General features: G+C 41.1%; 1 protein-coding gene across 2 annotated transcripts in view; it reads right to left on the bottom strand.

Annotated features, from left to right (window-relative positions):
- LOC140693408 (trafficking protein particle complex subunit 9-like) overlaps positions 1-19,402 on the bottom strand; it is a 101,755-nt gene that overhangs the window by 25,275 nt on the left and 57,078 nt on the right. For both annotated transcript variants that reach the window (XR_012069141.1, XM_072957287.1), the window contains exons 8-9: positions 3,773-3,958; positions 1,068-1,292 (exon numbers count right to left, since the gene is read on the bottom strand). Coding sequence is in view for 1 of the 2 variants with exons in the window: in XM_072957287.1 (XP_072813388.1) it covers positions 1,068-1,201 (134 nt within the window). In the remaining variant the exon portion in view is untranslated. The remainder of the gene's footprint in view (positions 1-1,067; positions 1,293-3,772; positions 3,959-19,402) is intronic.

Genomic DNA, 19,402 nt, shown 5'->3' on the forward strand with positions numbered 1-19,402 from the left:
TAAGTTATTCTACATCTTTTCATTCCCCACAGGAGGAGGAATTTCTAGATTCACTTGAAAGGAGCCTGTGATTTATGTAGTTGTCACATCCAAGGGCTAAATTTCCAGAAACCTTAACAAAAGGAATACTCACACAAGATCACAGGAATGTTTGTACAAGAAGGATGCCAGTCAAACACTCTTTCTGACAGTGGAAAATGGAGAAAATTTAAGTGTTCACCATCAAGACAATGATGTGTTAAATCACGGCGAGCTGTGGGCACTAAAGTTCCGGTGTTTCGGCGTGGTCCAAGGCCTTGTCACCAGTACTCTCCCACTAAAGGTGTCCTTACACAAGAGACCAAACCTGCACATCAGGAGACCTCTCTACTCTATCTGAAAGGACCGGGTGAGTCTGGAGGGGGAGGACGTCTATGATATATACCTGAGTGAATAAACCGAGCTGCAGAAAACATACAGTATGGCCTTATTTTTCCATAAAGCATATATACACACACATATACATAGAGTTCTCATACACGTGTATGTATGTGTATATATATATATGACATAAGCATAAAGGTCATGAAATATATACTCCACATTGTCAGCAGTTTTTACTCTCAGGAAAAAAGGGGAAGGGAAGTAGGGGACTTTCGGTACCACCACAGTTCTCTTTTCAGTATTTCAGTTAAGTATACTTGGAATTTAAAAGTTTATTTAAGTCCAAAGAAAAATGGACGATGCCTCCACAAGACAGAATGCTATACTGGTCATTAAAAATCATGCCAGGGGAGATAGAATATTGTAGAAAAATGTGTAATAAGCCAAATGGAAAATGGAGGTCTCCACACAGTATACAGGCACACATTGCTCTCTGGTTTTTATGACAGAGGTGATACACACTGATGAAAAGAACAGAAAATAGATGTTAAAGTGTTAATTATTATCTCTGAGTACTGGGACAAGGATAGACGCTTTTGACCCTTTTTTCAGAATTTTATATTAAATACACATTATTTTTCATCTGAAAAAAGCATTTTTAGATGTCTAGTACTGCACATTGGAAAAAATACACGAGTACTTACAGAAACAAATAACTAGGAGACACCGCAGCACCGTCACACAGTGTAGAAAGGGCGATCCTGAATAACACCACGCAGTTACATAAGGACCCACAAAGTGAGAGCACCCGCTGTAACAGGACGCGGCTCCCTTCCATTTGTCAGTTGTGTCTTCAGGGCTGAGGCATTTCTGAGCACGGCCAGGGTCAGTGCTGGTGTCTGGATGGATGCCACTGAAGGTGAGGGCACCTGCAAGCCGAGAGGAAGAACAGAAATCATCCTCTGCTTTTTCTGTCTTATTTCTTTGTTACTTTTAAAGAGAGGAGTAGATAAGATAAACTGAATCTTCCCTACTGAAATTTCAGTAATGAAACCGTTTTTAAAGTGTTCACAACTTATATTCTGCCTATAACTGTCTTTTCAACAAAGCATCATATTTATTACATGCTAATTAACTCAGTTAATTAACTACCTGTTGAAACCTATTAAAGAACATGAAATACACTACGTGAAAGCAACAAGCCTGCAGTGACTACCTCAGCTGTCTTGACGCCAGTGCAGTCAGCCCCCACCATCACGTGGCCCTGAGCTCCTGATGCTGGTAAGAGAGCACGCTGCTGCCTCAGATGGAGAGAAACGTTAAAAGCATTTTCTGAAATCTACAGCACTGACAAAACATAACTGATAAAACCCAGGCTCCTTTGAGGCTGTCATTTCCGTTTCTGGCCAACAACCGTCAATGAGCAGAAACACCCCATTCCCGAGTCATGGGACTCACGTGGGCAGCAGTTTTGGAGAAATTTCCAGGTATAGAATTTAAACCAACTATACATAAAACTCTGAAAAAGAAAAGATGCAATACTCTGATTTTGGAAGACACTCAAAATATTCTCCTAAGCCTTGGTAGTTGGAAAGGCTGGGCTTCTCCTAAGCCAGTTATTTATTTCACAGCCAGTGAGCATCTCCCACAAACCCTGCTTCCCTGTGTCTGCTGGGAGCCTCAGGCACAATGATGCTTTCGATCTTATAAGTCACAAGGCAGATTCGTGTGTCACAAGCCTGCAACTCTCACACAGGCTCAACTCTGAGCCTCACTGTCGGAACTTGGCCCCATTTTCTCACCTGTTTATTTGATATCTGTTCTTCTGTAAGCTGCCTGAAATGCTTCCTGGAACAAGTCAGAAGAATGAGTGGGTAGAGAAACGGACAGATGGACAGGTGAGAGACGGGCAGACAAACAGAGAGACTCCAAGAGAAGGGGAGAAAACAAAATTTCCTATGCAAAACCCTCTTCTAGTCAGGGAAGAAAACCACCACGAAAAAGTGTGAAGAGGCAGGTGGCCTAGGACTGTTTCCTGGATTCCATGAAATGTCACACCAAGAGATGAGAGGGTAGAACTATAAATAATAAAAGAAAAAAAGCATGCATGTTTGAAAAATATATCTACATTATGTACTTTCTAAAGAATAGATTCAAATCAGCAAGGCCCAATAACACAATCCTTGGGTATTTACAGAATTGAGAATCCCATCTCCAATCCACAAAGCATCCCTTTGGAGCAATGAGAGTCTACACGGGGCGGTCATATAGCCATCACCGCAAAAGCTGTGCTATCCTGCACTTACGAAAAACGAGCAGCTGTGCTCGGGCTGCCCACGAGCGTCATTTACAGCCCACAGCACCCCTACGGGGGAGGGATGACTTGCAAGCCCTGTCTCTGCAGGACAGAAAACAAGTCTGGGTGAGGCTAAGCCGACCTACCAGTTCTCTATCTCACAGGACTTGTCACTCCAGAGCAGGACTCGAACTCGGACCCACGTTTGTAACCACAGTACTACCGTACTTTATGTGCTTTTTGTGTGTATAATACATTTGTTTCTGGCATGAAAGTGTATTTAATAAATGATCGGTTGTCTTGTCTATCTCATTAGCTCACAATCTTTATATTTTTGAATTGTACTCTTCCCCTGGAGAAATGAACGGAAAGAGCGGTGGTCAGAATGACGTGGGGCTCCATTCTTTATCTGTTACCTCATCTCATTTAAGTCCCCAACCAGGGAGAAGGAGCAAATGTTCTCTTCAACTTTTAAAGAGAGTGCACCAGTGATGGTGACTTACTCAACTCCAAAACCAAGTCTGGGGGAAGGGCACATGCAGCAACAAGAGCAGTATCACATGTAAGAAGGTGAAAAGAGCTCAGGGGATGGCTCAATGGGTCAGCCTGATTTAATTTCAATTGATAATTCAATAACACACTCTAAAAATACTAGCATGCAATGGATTTGCTCTTTCTTGACATCTAGCAAGTTTCCACAGCCCACATGTAACATTATCATGAACTAGTGAAAGGAAGAGTCCACAGACAAGGAAAATCAATGCCATGGGCAGGCTGAAACACAGGCTGGAGGAAAGGAAGGGAAAGGGCATAGTAAAGAAGAGGGGAAATTCTGGGAAAAAGACATCATCACAAGGACTCTCAAGCATCATCCAGCAATCATATAATCATTCTTTCAAGACAGAGTTACTTAGGTCCTATTTTGTGCGAGATTTTACAAAGGGCAAAGAGAGACCACAGCGTCCATGGTGGCAGCAAGTTGCGGGGCTATAATACAATTCTAATCCCGGTACCTTGCACACTTGTCCTCAGTATAAAGGCAAAAAATAAAGTAAAATAATACTATGTAAACTCTACACATTGCTGAAAAAAAATTAAAGAAGACCTAAATACCTGGATAGGCACACCACGCAAATTCCTGGATCAGTTGACAGCATTCTTGGGGGGGCAGCGCTTCCCAGAGAGATGCATACATGCAACGTGGTCTCGATCACAATCCCAGCGGGCTCCTCTGTAGTAACTGTCTAGCTGCTGCTACAATTCATATGGGAATTCGAGGGTCTCAGTAACCAAAACGTACTTGAAAGAGAAGAACAAAGTGAGAGGACTTGTAATTCTGAATTTCAAACCTTACAACTGTATCTCCAAGTGAGATTAGAGGCCATTTTTAAGTTATTATTGTGTTTATCCTTATTTTCTAAATTCTGTACAACAAATATACCTGTTACAATAAGAAAAATAAAAAGTAAGGTATCTTTTAAAACATGCACACCGATTCATTCATTGGGAAAAAATTATTTTATCAATAAAGAGGTAAACAAATATCTAGTGAAAAAGGACTATTTAAAAACAAGTGTGCATTTACAATTTTCATAAATTGAAAACTGAAAAGCACAAACACATCAAGTTTCTAGGGAGACTGGTGAAACATAATAATAATTATTTTCAAAAATTCTAATTGAACAATGAAAACTCAAGAAAGGGAAACTCGTGATTGACAGCCAACAGCAAACACGTGGAGAGCAAAGGCCTAGAAATCACTGTTTCTTTAACTCTGCTACTAACTCAATAGGAGAGAAAATTCCTCACTGAAGGGACAGTGGAATCCCATGCATAAGATACGATACACAGTACAAACTACAGTAGTATCGGGAGTGAATATCTTAGAAGAATCCTGAAGTAACAATGTTGCTGAAAAACTATAAAAACACTGACAGACAGATTAAAACACACAGTCATATATATTATATAGAAACATATGAAGTCTGCTCCCATGTTGCATAGAAATACAAACATATATGTTCATTTATGGGCACTGATTACTTTATCCCAGGTAGAATATTTCAACTAAAGCAAATAATCAATATTACACTCCTCTTGTCAAATCTACTTGGTAAGTTACTCTGCTATGTAACCATAATGTGTCTAAGATAGATCTAAAATTACTGAAAAAGAGCTTTGTACGGTTTCTTGAATTCTTTTCAAAATTCCAAGCTTAATTTTAAAATAGATCTGAGCAGTATTTCTATATTACCTTTTCCCTTGTGAAATGAACAACACAGTCTGTTGTCAAAATTCTGTCCTTACAATGATTCACGAGCACCGTATCCTCACAAAACTGCTGGACAGCAAGGAACTATCCAGACACTGTGACCAAATAAATGAAACACAAGGAAGACAGTGACCCTATTCTGGAGGGCTTATAGTCTGTGTCAACACTGGGGTTTTTACTTGATTGGTTTGATTGGGTAGCAAAATAAAATCAATCAAGTACTTTCTTTGAGCATTCTATAAGTCATGACTGTTTTTAGTGTCATTAGCAGGAAAGACTTAAGCATGACTTGATTAGGTCAACTAGCAACAATCATCACTGGAGAGTGAGTAATAAAGAAGTAAACTGATAGCAATGCTTCTGCCTACATGAGACCTAAAATAAATCTATATTGATCTCCGAAAGGAAAATGAGGAGATGAGGTCCCCAATGAGAAAACAAACTAACAAGAAATCAGAAAATGAAAGGCGTTTTCATTAACGATTCCAGGCAGTAGTGGAGCATGGTGGTGAAGATCACAAATGCTGGGGACAAACATGAGGGTCTGAAATCCCACAGCACTGGGTAGCTGTGACACTGATATTTCAGTGAAATTTTCTGCATCTCAGTCTACTATCCATAGACTGGGGACAAGAACCGCACCCATCTCCTAGAACGTTCCTACAAATTAAGTTATTTTATATATAAAAGCTTAAATAAAATACCTCAGAATTTACATAATACCCCAAAAGCCCAAGGAACAAAGAAAACAGAGATAAATTGGAGTTCATCAAAATTTAAAACTTTGCTTCAAAGGGCACCATCCAGAAAGTGAAAAAACAACACACAGGAGAAAATTTTTTCAAGTCATTTATCTGATAAGGAATTTGTATCTCCAAATGAAGAAAAAAAACCCCTATAACTCAACAATAAAAAGGCAACTCAATTAAAAGGTAAATAAAGGATCTGAAAAGGTATTTTTCAAGGAAAATATACAAATGTCCAATAAGCACAATGAAAGAATGTTCAATAGCATTAGCTGTAAGGGAAATCAAGTCAAAACCACTAGGAGAAACCGCTTCACACTCACTACAATAGGGTATAATAAAAAAAAAGGGTAACAAGCTCTAAAGAGGACACAGAGGAAGCGGAGCATGCAGCCCTTTCTGGTGGGGACGTAACACAGCGTGGCCACTTTGGAAAACAGCCTGGCAGGGCCTCAGAGAGTTGAACATTTGGTTTCTGACTGACCCAGCAATTCTGCTCTCTGGGCACACACGTAAGAGAAATGAAAACAAATATCCACATAAAAAATCCCACATGAGTGTTCACGGCGACATTACTCATCACAGCCAAAAAGCAGAAACAACCCAAATGCCTATCACCTGATGAATGGGTAAACAGTGGGGCCCAGCCATAGAGTGGAATGTTATTCAGCAATAGCATAGCATAGAATAGTGACTAAGGCCACAACATGAGCAAACATTGAAAACGTTACTCAGTGTGAAAGAAGTCAGTCACAATAGACCGTTCCACTTACATGAAGTGACTCGATTAACATGAAATGTCCAGCACAGGCAAATCCAGAGAGAGAAAAGTGGCTCCTTGGGGCTGGGGGAGGATGGGGAAGATGGGAATGTCTGTTTATGCATACAGGGCTTCCTGTTGGGGGGATGAAAATATTCTAAGATTGAATGGGACGCACAATTCTGGGCATAGAGTAAAAACCGATGTACATTTTAATGGGTGAATTGTATTAAAACTCTTAAGAACAAAAGGACCTTGGGCCAGTATCTTCCATAGTAAATGCAAATTGCTAACTTTTATTAGAGGAAAAAGAAACTGCTCTCAGCATGAAAGCAGGAGATCAGCAAATGTGAGTTAACCGAAATTGGACAAGAGCATTTCACTTGAAACAGTTGCTGAGTGTACACGAAATATTCAGAAATAGGAAAATCACCTTGACATCACGAGGAAGCATTCTGTTTCAAATACAGATCAAGGATTCGGCAAGCCCAGCTGCCAGAAATGACCAGAGAAGAAACCTGGTTTATAAAACTAGCACCAGAGACAACAAGGAATGGTGATGAGGAAAGCAGGCGGCGAATATCTGGAACAATTTGCTACAAATAATTTCTCCACCGAAAATTTAAAAATAAAATGAAAGTGATGAAATGCTCTGTTGACATCACGTGAATGGGCTTCCTTCGGTGCTTGACTGTCCTGTAACCCCGATTGAGAGACTCAGGAGAATCAGCATGGCTCCTGGGGGTCCCCAAAGGACTGCCCACCAGCACGCTGACCACCATCACATCTGCCAGGGTTGAATTGCAGAGAAGAGACCAAGTTCTGAAGGGCACAGAAAATGTTGACAAGGGAAGAAAAGGCTGAGGTCAGTCCTGGGACAGAGGCCCTCTGAGCAGAGGCCAGAAGGCTGCAGGTGAACCGCAGTAGACCTGGGGCAGGAAGGGATCACGAGGGAGCATATCTCAATTCTCTTCTGTCTCTTCCTCTGGTAGGAGAGATAAAGCCTGCATTCTTCTCACCTGGAAATGTGGGTTCTGGCTGGCAGAAGTCTTACCGACACGGAATGATTATTAAAGACTCTGTGGAAAAAGTCAAGAAACCAAGAGGGAGTAGGGAGCCATCTCCATGAGCCTCTCAAATGCTCCCATATTTATTGTGTATAATCAAAGGAAAAATTCGTTTGCAGTTGTGAAATAATAAGGAGGAAATTCGGGAAAGACAGGATGAGGCAGAGATTATAGAATACACAATGAGTAAAAAGGATTAGTGTATCTTTAGGGAAGTCATGGGGTGAGGGGAACAAGATACATTTTTAGATATGTTCATTACAAAGCAGACCACCAGACCAGCCAGGTCCTTGTTTTGGGGATAATACACTATCTAACAACACACAAGCCCAGCGTTTATAGCTGAGGGTCTCGGTCCTTGCTTTGCAACCAGCAGAGTGCTATCTAAAACCTCAACTACACAAGCAAAGCATTGTCTCTGCTTTTTAAGGCAAGGAGACTGGAGTGGGGATGCACAGGCACTTGCTTGCAAAGCAGTATCAAAGCATATTTTTTCTTCTTAAAATTCAGAGGCGACTGGGGTGTGTTATAATTTGTTAACCCAATCATGGGCTCCCACATGGAACCATTATGGAGGACAACCTAGGATGACAAATACTGGATGTGGGTCTTTTCCTGCCATCTTCAGCCACTCTAGCAGGGTCTAGGCACATCCGAGAATAAAGATCCTACAGAACCACCCACACTCTTAACTCCTGGTGCTTGAAACTTAATTTTAGCTCTACACAACTTAACATAGAAAAGTTTCAGAAATAAAAGATATAATATTCCTTTTATATCTCATCATATTGCTGATTTTTCTGATTGCTCTAAGCTGCTTCTACTTGGTAAAGCACCTCATTCTGCAGCTGAATTCAGTAATTTCCATTGTACATTTCTAGCCAGTTTGGGCTCTCTAACTTCTATTGGTCAAATACCGATACACTTAATTGAATTCTTTGTTTATCAATTTCAGCCAGGAGGAGAGGGAGTGTCACTCTTTTCCTCAGCCCACCCTCAACTCTTTTCTCATCAACTCAGGCCTCCTGAAAACAAAACAAAGCATTTTTTTCCCTTCTACTCTTTCCACAAACACAACAGGAAACATCAGCCTGGAGAAAGTATTCAACACAAATGTTAAAACAAAAATCTATAAACCTGAAGCCACTCCATCTCCGAATCATGATACACAATGACATGAGAGTAAGTGTGTCAGGCACAAAGCATGCGGGAGTCTGACCACCTGATTTCTATTCTTCAAAGGAAGGAAGGTTTTCGTATTTTCTATTATCATTCTTGGTCATTGTTTCTGATTATGCCAAAAAATAATTTATGAAATATTTATGCACTGCAATAACTGATTTTTATTGTATCAATTTTAGAAGGCATTCAGAGAGGATAGGAAAACCCACCTCTGTAAAAAATGCAATATTTCTTCCCCTGTTAAGAACATGTATACAAAATGCAACAGAGAATTCAAATTCTTGTGGAGAGGAGCAAAAGCCACAGAATCAAAGCAAAGTCATTACAATGAGTCAATTTAAAATTCACTGGACAAACATGTTCAATGCATTCAAATAATTTTAAAGGCATGCTGTAAACCATTCACTTAATTATCTGCAGACTAGAGGAAGAATTTCCCTCTTTAACAGACAACAGATATCAATAGGGTGCCCCACCAAACAAGGAGCAGTGAACAATCAGGTTTTTAACAGTTCTGATAAATCAGCATGTTCTATAGATCAAAATCCAGAAATTTTAAACATTCATTCAAACCACAATGAAACAAGCACTTAAAGAAAAAAAAAGAAAAGAAACTAAGCACATAGATCATGTAGACAGAACAATGAGAATTTCTTGTACTGCTGGAAGAAAGAACAGGCTATAGCCTTTTACTTGAAAAATAAAACTACTTTTAAAGATAACTGCTAAAACACATTTCATCATTCATGTTGCCTTAAAAAATCTGAGGTACTTGTATCTGATCAGAAAAGCAATTCTGAGTAATAGTATGTTAAAATTCAGTGCCAGTTTGCTTTAGAAGAAAAGAGAAAAGTTACTGTTTCTCATTCTGCACAAAGTTTAAAGAACCTCCCTGCCTCTATCTCCTCCCATTTCCTAAGCTCATGCTCCCTAACCCTTCTGAAACAAGTATGAGAAAGTCCTATTCCCAATATGCCAAATGACAACAGAATATCAATTTATTAGTGTAAATACATGCCAACACCTTGAAATGGAGGAGAAAGGTATCAGAAGTCTATATGGAATTTCTTTCTACCTTCCTGAAATCACACACACAAACGTTCACACAGACACAGACACAGACACATACCCCCTGGATTACTGGGCACTTCCCAAGCTTAGTATCTACAACTTGTAGAAGATAACTTTGTAGTTAATTTAAAATACAAAACTGTCAGCTTTTGAAAGCCTTCATCATCTGCTAGACCATCCAAATATCAAAGAGACCCAATTAGCCTTCTCTGTAGAATGTAATTACCCTTGATGGCAAAACAGACCCTAAGAAGTACTGGATCAAAGATTCGTGTTTATCACTACCTATGATCGTTTTTAAGCACATTAACAAATTCAGAAATGTATGTCTCAACAACATTTATTCCTATTGAAATAGCATACGTCTTCAATTGTCTATACAGTGACTAGGTCCCATGATGGTGCTTAAGAGCTATTTTGTGTATAGCAATATATATTTTCAAGCGCAGAAAAGAAGGGTGTGTATTACTCAGTTGTAGAGCACCTGCTTAGCATGCACAATGTCCTGGCTTCAGTCCCCAGTACCTCCAAAAAAATAAATAAAAATAAATGCATATTTAAAAATAAGAATAAAGTTATAAAAAATGCAGACTAAAAACCACTACAATCTAGGTGCTACAATTATACTAAAAAAACAAGTGTTTCTATCAAATATTAACTATATGTCAATCACAGAGACAACCACAAGTCACACCTGAAGCATCAAGTGTGATTCTCAGCAACCCTACTAAGTAGACACGGATGAGAAACCCGGCTCTGCGGATGAGGAGACGGAGCTCGGAGGAGCAGGGGACGCTGACTGTCCTGCTCCCCGTGACACCGCATCAGCCCAGGGCAAGTGCTGACAGAGCTGCACTGAGGGGACACCCAGCTGCATGGAACCTTGGGGCACTGGGGAGTCCCAGAAAACACTAAAAATTGTTCAGTGAAAAACCAGCTCAAATATATTACACTGTGCCCCATCCTTTAAAGAGGGAACATGACTGAGACCTTTTTGATGCCTCCGTGTCCTTTCTGCCATCATCAGTTACTTGTCCTCACAGCATGACCAGTGATGATCTGGACCCCATATGAAGTGTACTCAGATGGCAGAGCTTTTAAAGCTGTTTTATGAAGTTTGTAGACTCTGTCTATGCCTCACACAGGCGGTCATCCATCACGTCTCACCGGTGTGGACGTACCACCTAAAATCACTCCTTTCTGCTTTTTAAAATCCCTTCATCTACTCCAGAATTTTCAACAGCAAAGAAGCAGCTCAACCACAGACAGTGGACAGCTTTTCAACAAATGGATTCGAACAGCCCATCTGACTACCTGGAAGCCCTTGTCTTCTATTAAACCCACTTTCAGGTACTTCATCATTTTCTGATTGGCGGACTCGGCCTCTGACTGGCCTAGTCAGAGAGCTCCCAACCTCACATCCAGGGGTGGGAGAGGACCCTGCTGTTGGGGAAAATCAGTGAGGAAGCTGGACAAACTCCAGCCACGTCTGCACGGGTAGAAGTGCCACAACGTGCTCAGAAATTATACCATCATCACCCCTGGGCTTCCATGGACTGGTTTCACATTAACCAAACTCATGAGACACTGATGCAAGAAAACCAGAAACTTAACTTATTAATGTAACAGAAGACGTGGATCTATGAACCAGACTGAAATATCAGAGTTCAACCATGAGTACATTTTCTCCTCCATGGCCCAATAACGGGCAGGCAGTCACATGGCAAGCATGGACAGAAACGGAGCAGAAAGGGTTTCTAGATTAACTCAATGGACTAAATATCTATTATACAAACAGATCTACTGCCCAGAAGACAATTAACGCCAATCACGGTGCACTCTCCGTGGACAGTGGCCAAGACATGACTATGAGCAACTGTGTAACTCTCCTTTCCCTGTCCTTTCTAGGCTAACAGATGCACAGATGTACAAAGATTCAGGGATGCTGATAATGTTAAACACCAAAAGCCCATCTCTGGGAGCCTCAAAACCAGGCAGCCAGGGTTTAAATACCAGCTCTGCAACTTACTATTTCTGTGATTTTGCCAACTTAATTACCCTCTGTGTGCCTCAATTTCCACACTGTAAAACTGGGATAACAATCAAACCTTCCTTACTCGCTTGTTGAGAAGATTGAAGGATTCATTTCTGTAAAACCCTCAGAAAAGAATGTAGCATATTTTGGGTGTTCAACAAATGTCAACTTAATATCAAAGTGATATACAAGTCTCCCCTCTAATCATCTAATGTGTTTCCTGGCTAAACTAAGTCCCAAATAAAATCCTTATTTCTCCTTTTATAAACTCTTGGGGAGCACCCTTATTTTCCATCCAACCACCTGTTTAAACTGAGGGAGGGGATGCCTCCTAACCACTCCTCTGGGCCATGGAGAGTGCTTCTTCCTTCACACCCCTGGCCCACAGCTAGCACTCATTACACTAACAGAGTGAGGTGTGAGTCCGGGGAGACAAGCAGGGCATGTGAAACCCTTCCTTTCACTCCAGTGTTGGTCACCATTGGGAAGCACGCGGGATGCTCAGCTCCATGGCAGGAAAGCCCTGTGCATGAAGGGGCAGGTCCTCTCAAGGGAAGGCTCGCTGTGGCCCAGAGCTACATGGGACAGGGTGAGTCTCTACTTCTGGTACACAGTATCATGACACGCATTTTCCCACAGCCTTGAAGTTCATGGAGAACTTGGCTTCATCAGTAACAAAGAAGACATTTATCGCCTGTCTACTCTTTTGTGTCATCTCTCAGTTGGCTGCTGGAGACAACATGTGTGTAAGTATTGGATCTCCTTAAGCCCCAAAATATATGAAGTAACAAATAATTCTGTGGCTTAACGTTGGTTCAGGGTGACTGTGTAACAGTTCTGATTCTGCTGATGCTAAATTATGTGTATAGGAAGTATGGAACCTCCTCAAATATCTTTCATCATAAAACCATCTCTTCTTATTTTCCTGTTTCTTAGTAATTGCCAAAGACTCTCAAATGATGGCTTCACACAAAACACCAGCTAAAGATTATGAGCACTCTTGACATACCCACTGTGGTAAACACTGCACATAATTTCTAATTCTCACAATTCTACAAATCATATACGAATGTCCCCATCTCACAGACGAGGGAAAAACTCAAAACGAACTGACTCAGGCTCAAGTGGCTCAGTGGCAGCGCGTGCAGGCAAACCAAAGTCAAAAAATTACACCCCTTCGTATATGTACCAAATCTCCAACCACCAATTAACACACAGCGGCGGGGTCAAAACTCAGGGAACTCAATACACTTTTCACTTTTAAGGTCCTCCAGATGCCGATTCTAGCTCTTTCATAAAATCCCGGCTCACTGGTTTCTAACACTAGAAGAAAAGCTCGATTTTGCCATTGTTTGCACAGCAAGTCTGAAATGTTCACAGTGAGATGACAGAATAAATCTAAGATATAAGCAGAATAACTTTTCCAGTTAGACAGACATAATGGACATTGGGCTATTCTGAAGCATTAAGCAAATAAACCAAAATAAAATAACGTTGTTTAAGCCTTCTTTTACAAACAGGAAAGTTAAGACTGTAAGAAGGTGCAACAGTGCCACCTATGGCTAAAATGACCTTCCAGGTTACCGGGAAAGATGCAACACAAAAATTGCCTGTAGGATCAGTAACGAGAATCAGATAAATAAACGCTTATGTAGCACATGCTGCACTTTGATTCGGGGGAAGGGAGGGATATTCAGTATTTAATCTGATATTGCTAATACTCCTGAATATAAACATAAGACATAGGCTCATGGAAACTCATCTTAGAAGAGGAAAGAATCCAGTTCAGCCACTTCATTTTACAGGAGGGGAAACTGAGACATGGGATCTGTACTGGCAATCAGCAGCAAAGCTCTCCTATGCCTCATGTCTTGCACTGTAACAAAAACCAACAGATCTGTACTAGGCCTATATTCATAAAATTCACGTTTGTATGTTTCCAACACTAGGTTATCTAAGTATCTTGCAAAATACTTCTCAAAGAGCCAGGATATCATACAAGGTTGTTGCCATACAAAAACATTTATTTACATAATAAAACAGCATGAGATTTATTCTCTCTATTAAAAAAGTGACATGTCAAATCAAAGTTTTGATATTTTAAACCTGTTAAGAATGCAGGAAAAAAAATCAAAATTTTCTTTAATCACAAAAGAGAGGAGCTTATTCCCTGAAAATGATCAATTTGGATTTTACTAAACTTAATGGATCTGGTCAGAATCCCACGAATTTAAATGTCTGAGTGGATGGTTACACGGCAACATAAATTCTGATTTGTAACAATACATATTCTGTGTAAATAATCTTCAAGGTCATCTGATGAAGGCAATTTAACTAGTCCCTGTCTCACTAGAATGATACAGATTTCAATAAAACTTCATACTACAACAACAAAAAAATGAATCCTTGTTACTTTAAACCATATTCAAATATATCATATATATACATATTGAATATGTATCAGAAAGAAGCGACACTCTTTAGTATTCAGAGTTGATCCTTCTAAAATATCTGTCATTATGACAGCACACTTTTATTAAGCACCTCTTGGGTTCTTTGTATACAAGGCGTCTAACTCTCACAGTCAGACAAGTTAAACGATTTTACTCAAATTTCACAAATGAGGAAATGTAGTTAAGCCATGAAAACAACTTACATATTCATCAACAGGAAAGAAAAGAGTAAAGACTTTACTTTCAATATTCACTGACAATCTTTTATTCCATATTAAGACTACATAAAACCAATTCAGTCTTTCTGTAAGTATTTCTGTCAATAAGGGCCACTAGAGAAAAACAAGTAACATCATTAGCAGTGGTTGGACTTTCAGAGCCCACTTCTCTTTTGCACTATAATTATTTTTAATGTTTTGTTTTTAGTGCTTACAGAGCACTAAAATAAAAAAAAATTAACTTTTTAAGTAATTACCTGAGAATTAAAAATTTGTGAAAATGAACAATTTTAATTTCTGCCCTCTGTCTCACCTTCTCAATGGTGTCTCTCCTTTGAAGGCCTCATCAGGCTGAGATCACTAAAATCGGCCATTTATGGAATCACAGGAGTTCGGGTAACCACTTAACGGGAGGCTGATTAGAGGAGTAATTAAGAATGCATCCTGTACAGCCTGGGTTCCAGCACCAAGCTAGCCACCGCCAGCTGCGTGTAATTTGGGACAAGCTGCCCAAGTCTCAATCGCTCAGCTGCAAAAATGGAGACACTGATACCTACCCTCAAACACCTGCTATGAATTAAAACATGAGGAAAGCATTTTAGCCTTAGGTAGGTGTCCACTCACAGCGAGTTTGGTCATTATGATGATGAGGATGCCTGTTGATAAATTAATCTCGACCAAACAGGAGAAATCACCTTAAAGGAGAAACATTTTAAGTCAATGAGCATTTCTTTTTGGATGGATTGCAGAATATTCTATTGATTTTTTAAATAAACCAAATTTTGTCCATTAATTATAGATTTACAGGTTCATGGACAAGTCTCCAAAAAAAGAATTAGAGGCCTCAGACCTCTGTAAACTAAGAAGGTAAATTTGAAAAAAAGTCATGGAGGAGATTATACCTCATTTGGGAGAGTATGTGCTTAGCATGCAGGAGGCACTCAGTTCAGTCCCCATTAACTCCATTTAAAAACTTTGTTTTTTAAGAAATGGAGAATTAAAGCAAAAAGATGGAGGAATACAGAATTTTTTAGAGACTCATCTAAGATTTAAGATGGGGAAGAAACCACCCATTTCTCAGAAGAAATCTTGAGGACTATGTAAACTGGATCTGAGATGTCTAGTCTTTTAACATTATTCATGAATTCATATAACCAAGTCTTAAAATTACCTGATAATGCACAGTGGTGATACTGATCATAACAGCTGCCATCACGGATCAAGCTCCGGCTAGGAATGCTCTGTTCTGACATCTCTGCAACTGAGGCCTCACCAGGCTGAGAGCACTAAATTCGGTCATTCATGAGCATCTAGTGTTAAGTCCTCCATTTGTGCTTCTCATTCCCCCCTCACCAGCCCCTCTGAGGGGCGCACTGTTTTCATCTTCACCACCCACAGATAAGGCCACTGAGGCACAGAGACTAAACCCGTTCCAGGTCACACTGGCATTAAAGGACGTCTGTATTTCTGCTGTTCTGCTTTTGACAAAGGAATCTGAGATATTAATTCAAGGCAGTCTGTCAGGTCTTCACCCCAAAGAGCAGATACTATAAATTCCTGATGTAGGATGAGGCTGCTTCCGCAAACTGACTCAGCTTGAAATTAATATCCAAGATGAAGCAGCAGATACAGGTAAATATTCACGACTGTCAACTCCGCTCACGGGTCTGGGTCCTTCACTGCCTGAACGGGGGTGAAATCCCCACCCGTGTCTGGGAGGGAAGCGCGGCTATTCCCGGGCTCACCCAGGCTTCATGGGCTATTTACCCCCACAGACTGGCATCAACAATTAAAAGCTCTCAAGGTTTTTACACCATGCAAAACTAAAAGACATTTCTGCAGATGGAGCACTTTCTGAGGCTTAAATTTTTTTGCCTACACTCAGCCAGGGGGAAAAAAGAAACATGACTCTACAAAGTCTCTGAGCCTCACCACTCACAGGAGTAGAACGGCCTCAGCAGAAGGTGACTCTTCACATTGCAGGGTGAGAACAAAATAAAGCCGCCCTACAACAGGCAGTCCCAGAGACAGCGCTCAGCAGTCTTCTGCGCACTCACGGTTGTGCAGCCCTCACCACCATCTATTTCCAGAACACTTCATCACCCCAAAAGAATCCCCCTATCACTAGCAGTCACTCCCTAATCCCCCTCCACCCAGCCCCGTGCAACCATCACCTGCTCTCTGCCTCTGCATGTGCCTTTTCTGGGCATTTCAGATCACTGAAATCAACAATATGTGGCCGTTTGTGTCTGCTTCCTTTCACTTAACATGCTGTTATCAAGACTTGTCCATTTTGAAGTAGTATCAGCATCTCTTTCTTTTTTTTTTTTAAATTTTAAAGATTATTAGAAGGTGGTAAGTACTATCAAAAACAGTAGAGAGGAGCATAAGTGATGTGGTTTCAAAGGGAAAAGGGTGGGTTGAACAGTCAGGGTGGACTTCCCAAAACAGGTGGCATTTTTCATTTTCCTCTTTTTTTTTCTTTTTTATTCACTCTTACGTGTGAATAATGTCCCACTACATGGAGATACTACATTCTGTTCATTCATTCAGCAGCTATGTATGGACGAGGTCCAGAAGAATGAGTGTAAGAGGTGACTAGCATGGATGGCATTTAAGCAAAGGGTAAAGTGTGCTTTCAGAAAAAAGCCAACAAAGAGAAGCACAAGGAAATTCAGTGCGTTTTTGAGCAAAGTGCTTGCTTGCTTCGGCAGGACTACCGTGCAGGGCTGGGGCGGATATTGGCAGGAGTCACGGTGAGGGAGTCACCTTAGAAGACCCCCCACTGCAAACAGCTCAGCCAATTCTCCTCCCTCATCCTTTATTGTTAGAGCAATGTTCTAGGTTACTCTTATTTCAAGTAATAGCATTTTAACTGCACATCTCCATCAGACCACATTATCTCCAAGCCACAGAAAATCATTCACTGACCGGAGCAGCTCCAAGACATAACGGTGATGGATCAGGGAATCCTGCAGCATTCCAGCCTGCAGGCACAAACCCCACATGTGCCCTGGTGATGTCCAGAAAATAAAATGCATGGAAATATCTCACTGCTGGTACACGACATCTGCCCTCAAATTGCCCTAAAATCATGCTGGAAAAGCACTACTCAACCCTCTCACTACAAAAAAAAAAAAAAAAAGCTAAGAAGGCAAATTTAGGCTGTTCCATTGAAAATCATCACTGTCAATAACCGAGCTGGAATGCTCCTGACTTCGAAAACCACTGCGCAGTTACTTTTCAGACGTGAAACTCATATATGTATACCACGTAGATGATATTGCAGTAGGAGTTTTCTTTTCAACATTCCAGTTGGAACATTAGCACAAGAAAGTTTATGTTTCGGCTTTAAAAAAAATCAATTATCCTCCACTTTCTTAATTTTGAACTTATTATTATTTTATAAATGGAGCAATGCTGCGTATTATAAACCGTTCGATTTCTGCAAAGAAGACCTTTATGACCTCACTATTTCAGAGCAAACTTTAACGATTCTTTGAGAGGTGGGGCCTGGGGCGCTCACTAACAGCTCTTTAAATACTGACAAGGATGTGCTATTAGTTAATGCAAAGGCTCTAACTCCACATTAGCTCAGAAAGCAAAGAAACTACACCAAAGACTTACTTTAAAAATTTTATATATTCCTATTCTTTTGAATATTAAAGTTCTTAAAAGATATGATTATTTTTGGAAAAGACAACAGCTGTATTAAATTTCCTCTCACCAAGAAAGCAATCTATATCAAGAATAAAAACCCCTATGGAAATCGAAACGACAGGACGTTTCTAGCTAAGTGAACATCCAGATCTGAACACAAACCTAAATCCTATCAGATCTCACTCGAACGAGCTCAACAAAGTCCTGGGAAACCCTGGAAATTAGCTCTTCAGGTCCAAATGTTGGCTGAGCTAAGATCATCACACTAGGCAGGGAAGGAGAGAAGAGGAAAGTCCACGTGGTGGCCTCCATCACTTTTTTTCCAGCCACATGGTGCCTCTAGGGCGGCCCCGCTAACAAGCACCCCATAAGGAAAGCCGGCAAGCACACTGCCCCTGCCGTCCCCAAGCAGCCCCGATGCCCATATCCCAGCCTGTGAATGGTCTTCTAATGATCCCCCAGTTGGTGGCACCCTCCCTCTCTTCCCCACTACACACAGACACAGAGCCATGGCAGCCTTCCCAAATCACAAATTTGATTACGTCAACCCCACTTCAAACCCTCCAGAGGCTCCCTGGTAGAGTTCTAGCCCCACCACTGACTCTGCTCGCCCTCCCTCACCTCAGTACACAGGTCCCCAGTGACCTCAGGGGCCCCCTGACCTGCTCTTACTTCCCACTTGCCTCCAGGCTCATTTTGACTGTTTCCCAAGGAAGCCTTCCCTCCCTCCAACCTCCACAATTTGTTCCTCTGTTCCTAGAACATTCTAGGCTAAGTCAACTTCTGACAATGCTAAGCTCTCAAGAAGCAAATACATTTTGCTTACTAATGTGGCTACACCCTCTCTCCCCACGACACACAGAAGCGCGCGTGTTATGAATAAATGAATGACGGGGTGGTTCTCAAAGTGACAGACATACCTGCTCTCGCCCGTTCCGACCCTTCTCTCTGTAGAATATCAGAAACAAAACCAGAAGTACCTTTCCTGAGGATCACTTTCTGTTGACACCCTTCACTGCCTACTGTGTCAGTTCTAGGAAAACTCAAATTCTTCCAAAGCCCTACACCCCGGACTCTCTCCAGTGTCCTCCCCAGCAGGGGCTCCCTCCACCCTGGACCACACAGGGCACTCTCCCCGGGTCCCCACGCCAAAAGCCTCCAGGCCTCTGCCCGGGCTGCACCTGCGACCTGAGCCACATTCTTGACTCCTTCTCTTGGCTGACTCTTACTCTGTCCTCACAACTGAATGTACAGCCCATTTCTTCTAGGAAGTCCTCTC

Source organism: Vicugna pacos, unplaced genomic scaffold (assembly GCF_048564905.1).
Source record: "Vicugna pacos unplaced genomic scaffold, VicPac4 scaffold_19, whole genome shotgun sequence".
Lineage (NCBI taxonomy): Eukaryota > Metazoa > Chordata > Mammalia > Artiodactyla > Camelidae > Vicugna > Vicugna pacos.